Raw genomic sequence first — 19,919 nt, 5'->3', positions numbered from 1 at the left:
TTTGTGGCAGAAGAGCTGAAATTTGCAACTGAGAGCAACCACATCCAGACTGCCAATACCAGTAACTCACCCTCGGTCGATCGAGGCCCGCCTTGTGTTGCAGGTTGGATCTCGCTGCAGATTTTTCTCCCATGCAACATCACAGACTAGTTATCAGCATTGAAGTTTCAGAACTTCATAGTTACTGTTACCGCTCAAGCTTAACGTATTACACAACTCTATAACTGCGAAAAAGTAAATATTTAAAACAATTTTTAAAAATCTGTAATGAACATCACTACTTGATGGATCCCAACAATAATCATAAGGATTGTCACAATATTTCACACCTCAACATCTCAGACGCCATTTATTTTCCCTTATGATTTTGAAAGTTAAGCCCGTTTGATGTTGCTTTTCAGTTGCTGTGACAATGTCACTTCCTCTGGTGTAGTAAGTGAAACCTGTGACCATGAGCCACGGATATAAGAGATTTTCACTCTGTTTCTATGTTTGCAACTCTTGTTCTACAGAAAGGAAGGAAGTGGTTCTTGAATTTCCCTGTTTTGTTGACGGAGTCAGAAAGATCCGTTTGCATTGAATAGGAAAGCATCACATTTACCATTTTATTGCAGTTTAATGCTTGTCTATTTGAACTTTCAATGCAAACAGAAAAGTATTTAAAGAATGGACTATGAAGTACTTTATATTGATGACAAATTATTTAAAAACACTGTGGGGAAAACCAAATTTGTTTGAGAAAAATTTTGCTTTAATCTTTTTCTAAATATTTGTCAGTAGCCCTTTCTTCCTTTTTAGCTCATATCTTGCAAATACATTTTTTCTGTACTTGATGCAATGCTAATTGGTAGATTAACAACTGTTACACCATAATCACTGAACGTTGGCAAACTTTGCAAACAGCTGCTGCTAACGTTGAATATTTTAGTTGCATCATAACAAGTTTTACTAAAATATAGCAGAACTATATTTTAGTTTTAGTTTTTAGTTTTGCAAAAACAACAGCTGACCCTGTTGTTCCTGAGCCTTTATGCATCTTTGTGGACCAGAATCAGTAACTTTGATAGTGAAAATTCAGTTTGCTACACAAAAGTATATTTCTTGCTGTGGATGATTCAGAAAGAAAAATTCCATATGCCCTTGCTCTTTTTTATACAGATAAAATAAATGTGTGTTTTGCAAAATGTGAAATGCTAATTTATTTTTATATTGAAGGCAGTGTCAAGTATATTTTATTTTGAATGGAGTACATTTTTATATCCAATTAGAGTTTTTTTAATTACCTTTACACGAGTCCCCATGGTTGGTGACAGCAGAGCATATTTGAAGAATTTCTATTGGGTGCTTTGAAAATCCAATGCCAAAGTCCTATTTTAATCATTTAATAATATGTGAGAAACACAAAAAAATGGGTTAATCATCTTTGATTATGCACATTACTCTTATTTAGAAATATAATTTTAAGTCCATACAAAGCTATGTTATGCAATGCTCTCACACCAAGAAAATGGTTTTGACAACCTTTTAAGTCAAGCAATAGTGAAAATATTTGTATTGACATTTCTTGTGTAAGAAATCCAACTGATTATGATGAGATCTCAGATTCACTTTCACTCAGAATCAAATTCTTTCATACACTTTCCATTTCATTGAGTCACATTCTTTTATGCATTTTCTATTTATTTACCAGAGGCTCTCCTCTGAAGAGATTCCACTACACTTGATGAAAGCTGGCGCACTAAAGTAAAAGTTTTATTCTTTGAAAGTCAAGATGAATCCATTGAGATGTTTTTTTCACAAGACTTTAATATTTTGCTCTCTATTACTGTTGTTGGAGTCACTTTTATCATCTAAATATTGTTAGCAAGTCACAGACGATAATAGTTCAGCATTAATCCCTTCTTTCTGACTTAATTCTGCTGTGTACCATCTTGTCTTTTTTTAGTATAAGCATTTCAAATGTTTAATTTTATTCTGTGCTTGTGGGAGAAAAAAAAAATTGGCACAGGTTTAGCTTTTTATACGAGCCGTCCATCAGCTTCCCAGCAGATTATCCAGAGGTGACATTCAAGGCTAAAGTTATTCCACAGTAATCTTTTTCTTGTCTCTGTAGCCTTCACTGCCTCACCATACACTGCATGTTTCAAAGCAGATCTAGATTTAAAAGCTTGTAATTTTGTAAGCAGATAAGTGAGTCTGAGAGGAGATAGGATGGGTGTCATATAGAGATGGGCTTCCTGGTGCAGAGCGATCCCTTCAGGCCAGACCGAGTCATTTAGCTCTATGATATTTTCTCAGCGTGAACTTACAGTCTTATTTTCCATCCAACCTCAAAGCCGCTGTGCTAACAAGACAGGGTTGATTTGTGTTTGAGCATCACAGTGGTTGTGCTGCTCACTTTGTGTGGATGATATACTGAAAATATTTACTGAAACCACCTCGGCTGTATACTGCCTAGTTTGTAGATGCAAACATCTAGATGTAGATGTTTCACAAATGTCAAAACACTCTTCATAATAAAAATAAAAAATATATATATATGAGACAAATCATCAAAAAAATCCAAATTAAAGCACAAAGTAAAAACAATGGAAATAAAACTATTGTATTTTTTAATGTTTTTTGTAAATGATTCAAAACAAAAAAATTATTGTGCTTTATATAGCAGCAAATGTACCCCATATAGTCTGGAACCATATCTTTTAAGATATCTCTCATATCAAAATTTCCAGATTCTCCTAATAGATCTGTGGAGTTTCTCCAGGTACTTTGGGTTTTGGAGATACTTTTTTAATCATAAAATCTTCACTGCCTGAGGAAATCAAATGTCACACAGACCTGTAAACTGCAGAGTTGCAGTATACGAAGAACTTAACTCTAAAGTGTCAATAACTTAAGACACGCATGATGTAACAATGGGGGAAAGTTAGAATCCACTCCCTCACCCATAATATGATTAAGCATTTACAGATTGATCTATAGATCTTTGAACACCTGAGTTTCAGAAACACAAACAAGGCTTTTTATTAACATCAGCACATTTTCCTGCATTCGCTGACCTAAGGGAGCTTAAATAGCATCAAAACGCTCATCGTTTATCTGTCTTCACTTATTCAGTAGAGCACAAATAAGTGTTTTTGAGAGTGGACTCCATATTACACAGCTGTCACAATTAGACACCAATCCAGATCAGATGTAAGAATCTTCTGGGCAGGCCAGTGGTTTGTAAACACCAGACATGTCCAGCAGCATTAATCCAAACTGGGATTAAAAGGCATCAGAAAACTTTGATAGACCCCTGTGATTGGTTGACGACTATTACACTGCATTGTAGCTGCTAAACCCATAATCAAGGAGAACATGATCAGATAATCTCAATATGTCTTTGCAGACCCTGCCCAACAGTCTAATCCTCAGATTTAGAATCTCAGATTAGGAATCCTAGATGATTAATCCCATATTGTGTTTGTACGTTGCCTGCAGGGGACCCTTCGCCGGGTGACCTTCTCGGTCGTGAGCCAACCTCAGGACGGTGGTTGCTATGACAGTGGCCTGGAAGACTCAGAGACACCAAGCAGCAAGAGTTCATCAGGACCACGCCTGGGAGCTCTGCCACTTCCTGAAGAAGGCTACGAGCGCACAACGCCGGAGGGCAGCGTGGGGGAGGAGGAGCATGTAGAGAACGGTATACTGGCATTCCGAACATAATTAACCATTCTGCCAAAGTAATTCATTGAGCTTAAGACGCTGCCAAACACATTCACTGAAATATTTCCCCTCTCAAGGCTATGTACTTTATGCCAAAAAAGGCTTAGAGATATTTTGATTACACACTCTCTTTCTATCACACACACAGAAACAACCCAGAGAAAGACTTTCATTGGAACCTTGACTTGCTGTCAAGGTCCCAGGAGTCTTTATTCTTTCTCTCTTGATGGAAATGTGTTTTACACTATAAAGCAGTTGTCCTTTGTGTGTCTGCAAGCACCGCACATCAGGATTTCTGTGTGAGCAAGGCCTCTGTGTATTATGTGAGGAGATTTTTTAGAAAAGCTAATGTGCGGCAGTGTCTTGAGTCTCATCCGTGGCCTTAAGCCTCTCTGTCAATGACAAAAAATTCCCTTTGTTCCTTTTTCCACTGCAAGTCTTAAAAAAGCTAGAGCTGTGGCAGCACAGCAAGGTCACCATGCCAGTGGAAGCTGACTAATTGTTGGAGGGAAGGGGGTCAGTGTTATTCCACTAAAATCATGTTTTTTGTGTGTTCTATAATCAAAATTTGAATTTCTTTTGGACTGTTTTTTTTTTCATGGTCAGAAGAAGACAGGAGTCATAAGGCAGAATAGTTGAATACTTAAAATGCCTTTCAGAAGAACTTTTTACAATTTGTCAATCTACAACCTCAAACTTCAATTTTTTTCTAGAGATTGGGGATTTTAGGAAAGTTCAACACAAAATATATTTTTTACACTAATGAAAACCTGAAAAATGTCCATGCATTGAATTCAGCCCCTCACCACCCATTCACCCTCCCTCTGCCCTGAGTAAACACTCCTTTTACCTAAACTGGCATTTTCCTTCAAATACGGCAGCAAATCTTTTAGGGGTAACTCTCTACTAGGACATTCAGAAGCTAAATGTTTTCCCCATTCTTTGAATAGCTCAAGGTCAGTCAGATTGCATGTAGTCTGCAAAACATCAATTTTGAAGCTTTGCTAAAAATTATTAAGTCAAGACCTTGGCTGGATCATTCTAACTCATGAATGTGCTTTGATCAGAGTCATTCGATTGTGGCTCTGGCTTTGTGTTAATGGTTGCTGTGGCGATGGAAGGTGAACCCAGTCTCAAACCTTTTGTAGCCTCTGATATTTTTAATTTTCCCAGGACTGTCTTGTATTTAATTCCCATCTGTCTGACTGGCTTGTTTGTCCCTGCTTAAAATAACATGATGTTGCCACCACTATGTTTGGTGGAAGGGACTACAGGCTGATGTCCAGTGTTTCCAGAAATAGAGCTTTAATAAACCACAAAGTTTTGTTTTGGTTTTCACCAGATGATCTTTTCCTACATATTAGTTCTGCTCACTGCACAGGTTCTGTTCAATCCTAAGCAATGTTCTGTTCTTTCAGCAATATCAAGCAGTGTAAATGTTTTGTTAGGTAACAGAATAAAGGGGACTTAATATAATGCTGACAAGACTTTTCAGATTTTAAATATAAAACCCCTGAAAACCGTAAAAAAAAAAATTATAACCCACTCCACAATTATGCACATGTTTGTGCCAATACATTGTCAGATGAAATGTTTACTTTGAAGTTCAAAGGGAGTGAATACTTTTGCAAGACACCATGTGCATTTGTTGAAAATTGTTAGTTATATTTAATGCGGGTGTCTCAGTCATAGTGCAAAAACTTAATTTAAATATTGCATCAAACTAAACATGTTTCTTGGCTGTCCTGGAAAAGCCTTGGGAATCTCATAGAGGAGCAGGCCCAGGTGCCTCAGGCTGCTCAGGCTGCAGCCCCTACAACCTCACCCCAGATAAGCAGTAATGGATCGTTGAAAGGTTAAATTAATTTAATTGTTTTTAAATGTTTTCCTTGCAGTCTCAATAAAGAAGAAATCCCAAGCTATGCAAATCCAATTTATAGTTTCAAAACACATCACAATATGTGTGCATCATTAAAGCTGCTGCCTGGGGAAAAACCAAACACAGAATTTGATGGCATTTATATCCATTTCTATACTGATGAGTCCTACACATTTTCAGCCAATCCATATAAAACAGCTACTACTTCAACACAAAATGACAGCCAGTGTCCGTATTGTGTGGTTCAATTTAGTAAACCATTGCTAAAATCACCCATAAATGTTTTGTTTAACTGCTTCTTTCTGACAGGGATAACCATACGCTAAGATTAACCAGCACTTCTCTTTTACTGTGAAATGAAGTGTTGTCCAGCACTTTCTTACCACTGGAGCCCTTTTTAGCTGCAACATTTAACATTTCTGCTGTTTTACCCAATAAAGTGGCTCACAAAAATGAAGAACCAGTTTGCTGCAAGAAGACAAGAGATTGCGTTATTGCATTACGTAATGATAAATATATAGGAGCGCTCCAAATATAGGTGCAGCTGAATCTACACTGTTAAAGTTGCAATGACTGCACTCTCTCTAGTGAGCGCAGCAGCTCAATAGCATATAGAGGATGGGAGGAAGATAGGAGACCTTTTGTTGCTTACATAATGATGAACCATCCAAATATGACGGAGAATATATAGCAATACAACCACAGTGCCACATAATTAACAGGTGAATTCACACTGCAGTCTTGAAAACCTATGTAATAATCAGAATTTATTGGTTTAAAAAATAATTTTTCTGTAATATTTTCATTTTAATTAATAATAGCCCTGTTAATGTAAAAAAACACCTTTGCTGGAGCATCTTTTTATTGTCACTAAAACCCTATACTTTAATTCCCAAACGTTCTGCCATTTCTGCCTTATTTAGCTAGAGTGGCTGGCTAAAAGGATGCCCACTATCTCATGATTAGTTTCAAGTGTGTTTTATTTAATTATGCAACAAATAAACAACAAAAAACCCTTCAAAATCAACAATCAGCTGTGAATGCCAAATGAGGAGGTTTTGTGTCCATGTTACTCAGTTTCTTTATACAAAATGAGTCTCAAAAGTACATACTCTTTAAAAATTCCTGGTGTAAAAGATGAAACATTTTTCCACCTTCAATGTGACTCACACTGTGGAACCAACTTGCTTCTTAGGGAAAAAAATGTCAAATAAAATACTTGCAAGAACCTGGTTGCAGCGATTCTCCAAATCAGTGGGATTGTGAGGACCTCTATTGTCCACAGACCTCTTAAGGTGCCTTCACAGTTTTCTCATATTTTGAAGTCATTTTTTGTTGATTTGGATGTTTGCTTTCACTTGGTGTGATGATGAAAAATAAAATCCCTCTTCATCTTCTGCTTTCTAGCACAACTGAAGGTTTGGGGTAAAACCTGTCTCATATTTGGAACTGCTCATGATTTTATCCACCTTAATAAAAACCTTCAGAAAAGTAAGCCCAGATCATGATGCTGTCCCCACTTTACTTCAGAGTCAGTATGGTGTTTTTCCACCAAAAATGCCTTTTAAAATTGTAGGCCAAACATTGCAATACATTTTTCTTGAGACGCTAGCACAGTCGCAATTTTAGAATACTATAGTTACACCCAGATATTTAATTTGGCAGAAATGTTTTCTGGGCCTTCTTCCATATAAATCAAGAATAAAGTCAAAGTTGGGTCAGTTGCATAAAACTAAGAATTAGTTTAAGGCAGTGGTCCCCAAGTCCAGTCCTCCAGGGCTACCATCCTGCAACTTTTAGATGCATATTTGTTGAAACACACCTGGCTCAAATAAATTGCTCATTACCAGCCTATTGCAGAGCTGATTGGATGCTGGAGAGGGAATTCAGATGCATAGATGCATCTAAAAGTAGTAGGACAGTAGCCCTTGAGGACTGGACTTGGGGACCCCTGGTTCAAGGGTTTATACCTTTTTTAAAATTTTCTATCTTTTGCCCTAATACTCAGTAGGATTATACTGGATGTCACATTAAAAGGTGAAATGATCTGTCATGAGCTAATTTTTTTACACCACAGAAGCTTCACATTTTGACACGGGTGTGAAGGACTACTGCAAAAATGTCTGGTTTAAAAATCCACAGCCTTTCATTCCTTTGAGAAAATCCGCGTCCAGTCACCGGTGTCCTCGTTGATCTTTTGTACAGGATGTGGGTTCACACGGGATTTGAAATATGTAACCTTCACATTACACGTATAGAAGTGTAGATTTTACCATTCAGAAAGCAGATAATTACATTCCCCTAAGGCTCTGATGGTTGCTTTGTCTGACCTCACCTTTCACCTTTCATGTAGTGCTGATCGCAGCTGCTTTCTCCCTTTTTTAACATTCCTCAGAAGTCAGCAATTTGCATTCTGCTTAGACAGCATATTTTCTTCCTTTCAGGCTCCCCTCCCTAATAGCTTCAGTCTAATCTTTTTCTTTGTTTTTATCAGTTGTTTTCTTTTATCTGTTTTTCAGTTGTAAACTCATTTTCTGCAGCAGTTTCTATTTGGTTGTCAACTTGTTTTGTTAATTTGGGTTAGCAAGGTGAAATATTTAATGTTTTGGGGTTTTTTTTACCCATTGTTATCCACTTCCTTTTTCCAGATGCTAGACAGCTTCCAGACGTAGCACTAACTGGAAAGTGCACCAGGGAGTGTGATGAGTTCGGCCACTCTGACACATGCTGGATGCCTGTCCGCCCTTCGCCACGGCAAAGGCAGCGACACGGTAGCGACCCTCCACGCCTCTCTACCTTTGCTCCAGGTGACGATAACAACAATCTCCGTGGCAACGACCGTGAAAGCGACAGCGAGAGTGCCGGCAGCGCAGGGAGCTCAGAGCCTGGCGTTCTGGTCGGAGGAGAAGGTCAAAGGTTACCCCTAGCCAACGGGGACCCCCTCGGCACCCTGGGCCGCGGAGACCGCAACAGAAACATGGGCGACCACAACCGGAATCTTCTTAACCGCAAAATGACTTCCGCATCCTACGACACGTTCAGCGGTGCGGGTCTTGGGAGGCGCCAGCCTGAGGAGGAGGCAGGCGAGGGCCAAAACCCACCTGAGGTCATACCACTGGCACGGACTGGAGGGGACTACAAGACAACCTCATGCCTCACGTTGTCACGCCGGGAAGTCTATCTGTAACAGCCTGTAGGGGGTGCAATCCTCATGAAACTCTTACATTTGTGTGTTAAAAAAAAATAAAAGAGGTTCCAAGCTGCACTGACAAGTCATCGGTGTGGTTGGTCTTTTCAACCTTTGAAGATGTGAAAAATGACAAATGGATGCTTTCAAAAAGCTAAAATCAAACTGTAATTTCAAGACTCGTACTAACAATTATCAGCACTTAAACTTAAGCAAGTGATTGATCAGGTCTCGAACTGGGAACTCTTTCCAAAAACACTTTTTTATAACTGCTGAAAGCTACCTAACAGGCAATGACTGTGTGTGTCTAAGCGGAGGAAAACAATCTTTTCTTGTGCTTTTTTTTTTCTTTTTTCTTTTTTTTTTTACTGAATCCAATGCATGCCTGACCCTTCGACCGTATATGTATTTATGTGAAGAAGCCTACGTGAACTCTGATCCTCTAAAAGTCTGGTGCATCTACACAAACTAAGACTTCATCAGGCCAGAAATGGACTCATCTGGTCTGACCCAGCTAAAAGACAACTGAAGTTTCCTCCTGTGGAAAAAAAAAAATAGACAAGAAGAAAATGTGTTTTCGCAATGACTTGATCTAATTCAGTAATCAAACTTTCCTATGCTTTACAGTGCCTTGCAAAATTGCTCATACTCCTTGATCTTTACTCCATTCTGTTACAACTCCATTGTTATATGTGTTTTATTGGATTTTCTTCTTTTTTTTTTTTTTGATGATGATGATGATAATTCATTATAAAGTAGCAGGTAAATGTAAAGTAGATGGATTGATGTACGATTTCAAAAATATAAATCTGATCAGACGTTTTGGTCTGCTTTAAAACACCCCATCTTCCTGAACACACCATTATGGAAGCATCATGCTCTGGGATGCATTTCTTCAGCAGAAACAGAGAAACTGGCTATAGCTGATAAAGATGGATTGAGCTGATAGAGTGAAATCCAGGAAGGAAACCTGTTATAGGTTGTAAGACACTTGATTTTGATGCTGAGGTTCACTTTCAAGTATAAAACCACAAATCTAAGCAGACAGTCAGAGTTACAATGGAATAGTTCTGACCAAACCATATTCCTATGCAGCCTGGGAAAAAAAACTGGAGTTTTATTATTGCTGCCACATCTGAGTAAAATGATAATTCATTTCAGCTAATTGAAGTTTCTCCAGATGAAAAAGAATGAATTCGCCCTTTGCCGTACTTCTAAGTAAGAACTGAGGCCAGTCATTGTCTAGACATAAATCCAATAGAGAATCTGCAAAATCGGCTTTTCACATCAATACCAGAACACTCTGCTAAGAGTGAATAACACACAAGTGACGTTTGAAGTCAATTGTTTGCACTAGATTTTATTTAGGGGCATTAGAAAAATGGATTCTACAAATGTGACACTTTTAGATTTTTATATGTAAAACTTTTTGAAAACAACATATTCTTCTGATTCACACCTATTCATTACTTTTGGTTGGTCTATAACATAACATTAAAAGAACCTATTGAGGTTTGAGGTTGTAACGTGATAAAATGTGGAAAGGTCCAGTGAGTATGAATAGGTTTGTAATGCACTGTAACTAAATGTATCATAACAGAGGTGTGGGGTATTAACCAGCCCCCTGAGATTCTTATAGTGTGAACAGAAAATCAGAGCAAGACAGGACTTTTTTTATACAGCAATCAAATGTAACTACTCACAGTACATGGTTCTCATTGCGTGTTTCTAGTGCCAGAGTATTCTGCCACGTGTGAAGACGTATGCTTATGATTTTCCCTTCACTCCCACTCTGTATGTATATACTGTATGTGTGCATTTGATGAAGCAGCAGTGTTCTCTTTCTGCTGCTCTCCGTAGTTTCAGAGTAGACATAGGTGCCAACTTCATTTTGCATCTACACATACACACACATATTTATATATGAATATATATATACACATGCAAGCATGCAGTTGCAAACACATAGTGTACACACATTAGCATGTACTCTCGAGCTCATGCAGAGCATTTGTAGAGCTCACATAGAGTGAAAAGTTTTAAGGTAAAGTCTATAATAACCTGCATTCACTTCCATGCAGTAAAATCATGTAAGAGACACAAACATACACAAATCAAGTTCATTCGAAAGAAACAAACTGAGATTTTATGAAACGCTCAGTTCATGTGTGTTTGTGCTTTCCTCTACGTCTTTTTCTTTTTTTTGTGCTTTGCCACATCAAACTAGCTGTAGCGTTTTGCCTGCTCCTCTCCAGCCAGTATTTAAACATGAAACATATTTAAATAATTACCCATCTCTCTCTTTCTCTGACTGATGCGCAAGCCAAGATTAAAGAGAATTGCAATGGCATCTACTCTTAAAGTAACGATAGAAACCGTTGGAGTATTCCGCATAGTGTAAGTAGAACTCGTGTAAAAGAACCACTTCTCTGTAATTCCTGTAAGGTATATTAAGGAAAGCAAAAGAAAACTGCATGACAGAAAATGTATTTTTTTCTCTTTCTTTTTTTTCTTTTAAGAAAAAGCTTGTGCTTATTATTTTTTGGCAGCACGACTGTTTGGATACATCTGTACTAAATGACTGTGCTTATAAAGGGGGTAGTGGAAATAATGATGGCGGACGGAGGAACTGAGCTGCAGTTGGGTAAATTTGTTTGGGCCTTTTTTCTCAGAGTTTTCAGAGTTGCGAGGAAGGGTGTGCCAGAGGGTGGAATAAGCATGTTGTGCGGCAGAAGAGCGAAGTTCTGACCTGAACACGCCCATGCTGCTGTGCCGATAACAGACTCCTTCATGTCCTGGCCAACCTGTCATCTACTGCGGCAGCCTCTCCGACACACTCTGCTGCGTAGTATAGAGGAGTGGGTGTGGATCGAGGCCAACGCTTCTTAATTCCCATCATCGGAGCGTGTGTGTGTGTGTGTGTGTGTGGCTCCATGGCGTGATAGGGATAATAGGGTTAGGTCGTCCCTGTGGTCTTAATGAGTTTCCTTTCTCCTCTCCTCTTCTCTCCTCTCCTCCCTCGATCTACACTGATCTCATTAATGTCTGAATGGGCGAATGTAACTCTGGTGGAAACTGCCAGTAAGTCTGTCTCCTATGTTTTTTTATCTGGTTGTTTTGGATCAGACTAGACAAAGAGACAAGATAAAAAAATGAACAGCAGCAAACTCAGGTGTGCAAAGACATCTTACCTTTTTAAGGGGGATTTTAGATGTTCTACTTAAACTCCTTGTAAAATTGTACATACTTCAGACTCTACTACTCTGTGCACAATCTGGAGTTTTGAGCCCAATGACGTAACTATTTAGTCCCCAGCCTTCATTACCTCCAACGCCCCTCCACCTCCAGTATTGCTGATTTAATGAGCTCTGTTCTTGATGGACTGTGCTAAAGAAGAACCAAAAAAAATTGTGAAAGCTTTGGAGACTCTGTTTGTAGAGACTTTACGTTGCAAAGTGGACTCCTGGAACGAGGTGTACGAGGGTCCCCACTGCAAAGTAAAACACTCGGGATACCTTTTAAGACAAAAAAAAAAACAACAACAACAAAAAAAAAAACAGGAGTTGTCTAAGAAGTGCTTTTGTCTTCAGACTACTGTTTTATGGCAGTTACATGATGATCCTTTTCAAACTCCATCCGATCTGAATTTCACAGAACTTGCTGTATATGGAACTGTGTGGGTGTGTCCATTTTCTTTTTATACTGCACGTTTAAACCTGAATATGTTTTAGACTACTGGAAAACAAAGAGGAAAAACAGAGTGGACTCAGATCTGTCATCCTCAAGCAAAGACTTTTATAAAAACTCTTTTATCTTGTCTTCTCCTGCTGTTTTATCCTCGCCTTGTACATAGAAAACCTACACTGTAGAAAGACTGAAAGTCTGGAAACCCCTAAGAGAAGATGGCATGCTTAAGGTTCAAATCTGCACTCAAGAAAAAGAAAAAAAATCAAATGAAAAACTGTTTTGGTTTTCTTTTGTATTGTTTTCTCATCTTAGGGGACTGTATCATTTTTCGCTTTTTTGACTGCTCCCTTCCTGTAAGTACATAATGAACTAATTGCATTTGCTATGATGATTAAGAAGAAGAGGAGGAGGAGGAGGAGCAAATTAATGGTTTGGTAATGAAGATGAATCATGTACAAGTTTGACTTTCGCATTAAAAATTTCAAACACTCATTTGGCTTACAGCTCTCTTACTCTTTTTTTCTCTCTTTTATTTCTTAGATGCTGTCAGTCAATCAGTTTTGAATTTTAATGACTACAATGAGAGAGTTGCTTCAAGACAAATCAGGTCTTGAGTCATTGACTTAGACTGGAATCTCAAATAAGATGAAAAAAAAAAGTCAGGCATATCTGCCTTTTGTTACAGTGATGTTGGAAGGCCGTGCCTAAAGGAAACAGGGCTTCAATATCACCTTATTATTCATCTCACATTATAGCGTACACAATTTGATCAACAGAAAAGGTACACTACAATAGATCTTTTAGACATATTGGAAAATTTCATCTTATATGAGCTACACATCCAATGCGGGTGTAACCCAATAACATTACTAAATCTTAGTATGCAAGCTCTTCCCTCACTTTGGTGTGCAGGATTCTAGAAACTGAAGGTAGAACTCATTGGATGCCCTGTTATTTTTTTTTTGTATTTATTCAACAAACAATTATCTAATCTTTTAGGGGCATTGGAAATTCCTTTTCAGATGATCGGTTGATCTTTATGTCCTTTCTGCCTAATTTTATTTACGTTTATTTAAAATCATTTGTGTTTTTGCTCTCTCACAGATTCTAAGTGAGTTGAGATTGTTAATTTGAACTTTCAAGGTTCAAAAGATATAAATGTTAGCTCAATATCTAAATTAGTTAAACTGGGCTTATTTAGAGGCCTGTCGACAATAAGCCAAAGGTATTCCAACATGGTTAGTTGATGAATATGTACATATCAACGAGCATTGGAGCTAAACATGCAACACATTTGCTGAGTGGTGGTTTGAAGTGAATAAGCAGCATAAGTCTAGCAGAGGTTAAAAATGATGGGGAAAAAACAATACACCCTCCAATGGCAAAGCCACACAATTCCAGCCTTCATCCCAAGACAACAGGCAGTATTCAAAACAGGAGTAAATCAAAAGCAAAACATATATCATCAGAGACTTGACACAACTTGATTTTCCAGGTAATCAGCTTAATTGTCTTGCTTGAAGCCATATAGCATGTGTTTCTCAAAACAATATACAGTCACAAGATAGGAAGCAGCAGCTTTAGATGTGCACTCCAGGAACTCATCTAGAACTCAGCATCTGGGGCTCAAGTTTCATATACAAACTTTACTTGGAGTAATCAACTGTGACAGTAAGCCGGTATTTGTAGATGATGTGAGTAAATGATTAATGTTTTCTCCTCTGAGTTATATATAATGGACTCTGTAAATGTGGATGTTTTTGGGTAAAGTCATGCACAGTATGTTGGGATTCTCTTTGATGTTTTTCAAAAGCATAATGAATTTAAGGCTGATTCTAAATTCCTTAAGTTTCTGTATTTTCTGTGCTACCTTTGAGCAAACATTTAAGTTGAGTCAAGGCATGGCTTTGACAGAGACCTGCATCTTTTCCTCTCAACTGGTCAGTTTAATATACAAACCAGAGATAATCAAGAGGCTGGTGATTACAATATGTGTCTTTAACTGAATCTTTTAATAAATGACTTTCACTTCTAATAAAGAACTAACAGAAATACAGAGCTGGTTCTTCATGATACAAAAACTGCCTGATAATTAATTCAGACATTGTACATTAACAGGTGTGCACTCTTAACTATTAGTTTTCTTTTAACGTATATGTATTTTTTCTTTTAATAGGGTACATGTTTATTAATTATTTATCAATAAATTATTAAATCATTTTCTCTTGCGCATAGCAGATTGTTTATACATATGGAATTGAAATTTCTGAAAAATATAGGGATTTTAAAAGAGTCTTTGTTAAATCAGGTTTTGAACTTACAACCTAAAGTATGTCCATGTTCTATGACTAGACAGCAAGCATCTGATGTGAAAATACAAAGTTGTGTCATCAGAGTCTCGAGGCTTGGCTTGGACTTGAAGAAAAGCACTTGTGAACATTGCTGCCTCAAGAAATATGATATTTACTTCAACCATCAGATGCAAGTGGGTCCATCAGTGTGGTTGTGTACTTCAATCTAAACACAAATTCATGTTACATGTGGCCAATTTGCATCTGCAGATGAAGGTCATTTGAAGTAACTAAGACTCGAGTCAGTTTTAGTCATCTTTTTCAGGGTTGTCAAGAGGCCAAGTAAAATTTCTGATTAGTAAAGAACTGATGCATTCCACAGCCCGACTCTTTATTTTAATGTAGATCTGTGATGTAATTCTGCAGCACACTGACATATCTGGGATAGAGTACTGAGATGTGGCGCTGTTCATCATTTTTAATCTTTGAAAGGTGAATATTCCTAAACTTGATGCTGCTCTGTGAAAGGTTTTCAAATGTAGAAGCAATTTGGACTTAAGACTTATCTTACAAAACGATTCACAGGTGTTAACAGCTGCAAAGATTACTGTGAAGGACTCTGAAATGTCAAAAAAATGGAAGAAAAAAAAAAGCCCGCAAGGTGTATTCTGTTTTTGCAAATATGCAATACTGACCCCATGTGGTCATAGCTGATATATTGGCATTATTATATTCCTCATTTTTGTACCACCCTCCAATAGTGGACAGGAATACTGCTATTACAATGAGACAAGTAAATTAGCTAAAATGATTTCTTTATCTGCAAGAAGAAAATTGCATCGCTGTTCGTGCCACATTCTTGTGTTGATACAATTCATTGCAAGTGTAAACACTGTGGAGTCATGTTACTGTTCAGGATGGAGACTGATTTTGTGTCCAGGTTTTGGTGTGAAATGTGCGAATCAACTCCAGAACTAAAGAGCTTGTGAAAAAGCTGGTAGCAGAGTGTCCTTATTCACAGTGAGAAATGAAAATAAAAAATGTGATGTGTTTTTTATATGCCGCATGTAAATTACTTTAACTGGATTTATATGCTAATTGTCAAGCTTTAAATTTGGCAAGAAGATTCATATTTGTTCTTCAGAATCGTAAGAAATCCATGTCTTGGCTTATTTCTTAGATTTGGAGTTCTTTGAAAATACTTCCTGTTTAATGTAAATGTTGTCAAGTTTAAGTAAATTGTGATTTTCTCTTGGCTGACCATTAAAGGTTTTTCAGGAAATGACCTTAAGTCAGAATAACTTCACAAGAATGACCAGCTCTTCTGCTGTCTTTGACATTTTATTTTATTTATTTATTTTTCTATTTTACAACACATGTTTATTGGTTATTTCTGCATTTTAATACAAACAAACAAGCAAAAAAGAAAGAGGCAGAACAAAATGCCATACAGTAACATCAACATTGACATTAACATTACCCCGGCTCAGAAAAAAAAGAAAATATAAAGAAAAAAAGGAATAAAATATATTATGTAAAGCTAAGTGAAAAAAATAACAGAAATATCCAGACCAGTAGACAGTATAAACGGATCCCTAATATTATGAAACATATGTTCTCTATTGTGTAATTTACTAGTTAGAAAGTCCAGCGACACATATTCAAGGACAGTCCATTGCCATTGTGTTTTGGATGGAACCTTATCTCTTATCCAGTTCAGAAGGACACATTTCCTGGCACAGAATGTATGCATCCTGTACAGGTGTTTTTCACAGTTCTTCTGAAGGCTGTTGTTTGTCACTCCCAGTAACAAATACATTGGATTACACTCAGTGCTAATGAAAAACTTTTGCCCAACTCTTCCATCATACTGAACCAGAATTGTTGAATTTTCCTACAGGACCAAAGATTGTGAGTTAGATTTTTTGACATTTGACATTTTAAAGAAATGGGCCTCATTGCCACACACACACACACACATATATACATTAAAACTACATTTAATATGGAGAAACAGTAGACTTTCTTTGATATTCCCACAGATGACAGAACCAATCAGCCTATATCTGAGTCTGAGTCCAACCACCCTCCAAATGACCTGTTGCAATCTATCGGTCAAGATCCCTGTCTCAGGTCCATAGGTAAGGGTTGGAATGTAGACAGACAGGTACATTGAGAGCTTTGCATTTGCACCATAAAGACATAAGGATTCCTTAGCACTGAGAAAAAAAAGATGTCAGCTATTTTTAACCATGGGTTAAATTGAAGAGGTGTTCTCAGCAAATGGGCATTTTATTGATTTTATAAACCTAACGTGATGTTACCAAGGCTCCTGGTAAAATATATCCTGGGCGTTAATCTACACATACATTGTCCAGCATATCAAATGGTCTCTTAAACTGTCGGAAGCAGCTCTCAACATGTTTAGCAGGCTTTTTTTATGTGAGTGACAAAAGCCTCAAGTGGATTGCCTTTGAAAAAAGAAAACCTTGGCCTGATGGCATAGAAATAAAACGATGTTATCTTGTGTTGCATTGAAATTTCCTCCTCTAATTCTTTTTGTGTTATCTGAATAGAGAAAAAAAAACTGCAGTTCTGTGGTCAGTTAACATCTGTAGTGGCAATTTTGAAAGACCAAAGGAATGAATTGGAGGCACTGCAGCCAAGCATAAAGCCTGCTGAATAAAAGATTCTGTCAGTGCTGTGTTCCTCTGTTCAGGAAAGACTCGTAGCAGAGCTGTAAGCACTCTCTCTCACAAACAAGCCATGACAGATGATGTGAGAGTTGATCCTCCATGTGTTTCTCCACAGCTCTTCATTTATGTCTTTTCATCTTTTCCTGGTTGAATCAGTTAGGGCTCATCAGAGCTGTGCCATCACCACGCATGATGCAGTAGCAGAAAATAAAACCTACACAACATGAATTTGCATAAATGTACATCCAGTCGATGTTTTTGAACGATTGCTTAATTGCTTATTTTTAAAAATCTAATAGTCTTCAGTAAAGCTCATAAACATTTCCATTGAATACTGAATTTCCACTCTCTAGTACAATAACAGCTTATTCTATTCTATTCTATTCTACGTTATCTCATTAACTCTTACCAGCTCCTTTGTCCAAGAGGACGCCTTTAATCATTCATTCAACAGCATATTTTTTTTATCACTTTTCCACAAAAGCCAAATTGATTGTGGTTTTGAACAAAAAAAATATGATTTCTTGAAATTTTTTACTATTCTTAATGAACTTAGCATTTTCCTGCACCATATGCTATATGGTGCCAATGTATGAAAATTAGCCTGACCTTATTGGATTGGCTTGATTTATTTATTTATTTACTATTTTATTTATGCACTAGGTCACTGAAACATTTTCATAGCCCTTAGGTGTCCTTCATGTCAGAGTTAACTCTCAGGAACAGAAACCAGGATTTGTTGCTGTCCATTTGTTTGCTGAGATAAATTGTCATTTTAAGCTCACTAACTCAGTGGACGTGCCTGCATTGAACCTGAATGGATTCTGATTTCATTGAATTTGACACTAAGGATCTGGAGTAAATGGGAAGGCATTAGACTGAAGAGGATTTAATTTGACTAATAATTGTGTTTGAATTGGATCTGTTTACTTTCTCTGCACAATCCTTCAGGATGACTTTGTGTTGAATTAATTTAAACAGAAAGTTAATGAAAACAGAGCAATTAATAAAACATTCATTTGAAAAAAGAAATTTGTTTTCTTCTGCCGGAGTAGTTGTTCCAGTAAACAGTATAAAGTTGATCCAAATGGGACTTTTGTTTTCTGACAAAGCTCAATGGGGACACCAACTGGATGAGATAGGGTGTTCCAACTTAGAAGATCTGTAAAGTCTTTTATGTTTGCATTTTTTTGATTGGAAATATTCTTTGTCTTGTGCCAAAGAAGTTCAAAGTAATTGTAAAACTAAGTGAATTATAACAACAGTTCAAGCTCTTTCAGATATATAACATAAAAATCTGTAAATGTAATTAAAAAAAAACGCAGACAAAAAGCCAATCTGCACCATCATTAGACACAAATCTATTGAGAGACACTAAATATGTGTTCTGACTGAGCAACAGACAGAAATATAGTTTCAATCATAGTTTTTGGATGGTTAATACTCACAGTTTGCTAAATTCAGAAGAGAAATAATTTTATTTCTAGCATATAACTACAAGCTGCTCAGATGTGCACAGATGCCCAAGTTGATGACATGACTGGGAAGAAAACAGCACAACAAACTCTATGATTTACCGGTAGGCAGTCATCCACTTGTTCTTTCTTTTTTGTTTTTTTTTAAAGCAGCATTTTCTCTTTGTTTCAAAGGGTAAAAAGGCATTCTATTATTCACAAGTCATTCTCTCCCTCTTCTCATTATTCCTCTACACAATGTTGTTTCACGTTCTGCTGCATAAGACGCCGCACATAATTTCACCTCAAAAGCTCCATGTTGTTTATTTTTTTATTTGCTCTCGGAGAAGATGGCAGGATGCAGATCTCTGCTGCTGCCTGTGGAGGTGGTGATGATATAGTTAGTTCATCTGCACCAGAAACCAGGAAAGAGCTTTTCCCATACAGTACAAAGGGAAAGTTAGGGAGAAATACACACCTAGTAATTACATCTTGTAATCATATGATAGTCTCAATAGAAAAAAATTACAAACCCGAGCATGCTTACCATATCTACAAATATGTTTTATATCTCAAGTCCATTGCACTAAAAGATATAAATATTCTTTGCTCACATAATCACCACCGACATTTTCTGTTAGAAATGCATATGTCCCTGTCAAGTCTTTGAATTTAAACAGATCAAATAAATTGCTACACTGTTTGCAGATATTCATGTGATTCCTTACATTTTTCAACATACAGTGAATGGCAAAAGTTTTCATAAACCTTAAACTTTCTCACATTTTGTAATGTGTTGATGAATGTAAAGTAATGCATAGTAAGTAAGCAAAATAATTACTTCCAAGTAGGGTGAATGATTTAACAATTCTGTTTCATTCTTTAGTTCCTTATTACCAGCATCTGAATGTTTAGGTTTAATTTGTTGTGTAAGAAATGGGTAGGGAATATTTTAATAAAATATGAACTGATTTGCATAAGATGACACAGAAAGTTTAAATATAAGGAGAAATAAGT

At 37.1% G+C, this 19,919-nt stretch overlaps 1 protein-coding gene across 1 annotated transcript in view; it reads left to right on the top strand.

The window, feature by feature from the left end:
* Window positions 1-12,953, top strand: part of pcdh7a (protocadherin 7a) — a 55,865-nt gene extending 42,912 nt beyond the window's left edge. The window contains exons 5-6 of the mRNA XM_044114704.1: window positions 3,484-3,685; window positions 8,236-12,953. Of these exons, the coding sequence (XP_043970639.1) occupies window positions 3,484-3,685; window positions 8,236-8,774 (741 nt within the window). The 3' untranslated portion in view covers window positions 8,775-12,953. The remainder of the gene's footprint in view (window positions 1-3,483; window positions 3,686-8,235) is intronic.
* Window positions 12,954-19,919: the final 6,966 nt, after the last annotated feature.

The sequence above is a fragment of the Gambusia affinis genome, linkage group LG04, assembly GCF_019740435.1.
Source record: "Gambusia affinis linkage group LG04, SWU_Gaff_1.0, whole genome shotgun sequence".
NCBI lineage: Eukaryota > Metazoa > Chordata > Actinopteri > Cyprinodontiformes > Poeciliidae > Gambusia > Gambusia affinis.
The sequence above is the reverse complement of the archived record's forward strand: the minus strand, read 5'-3'. Positions and strand labels throughout refer to the sequence as shown.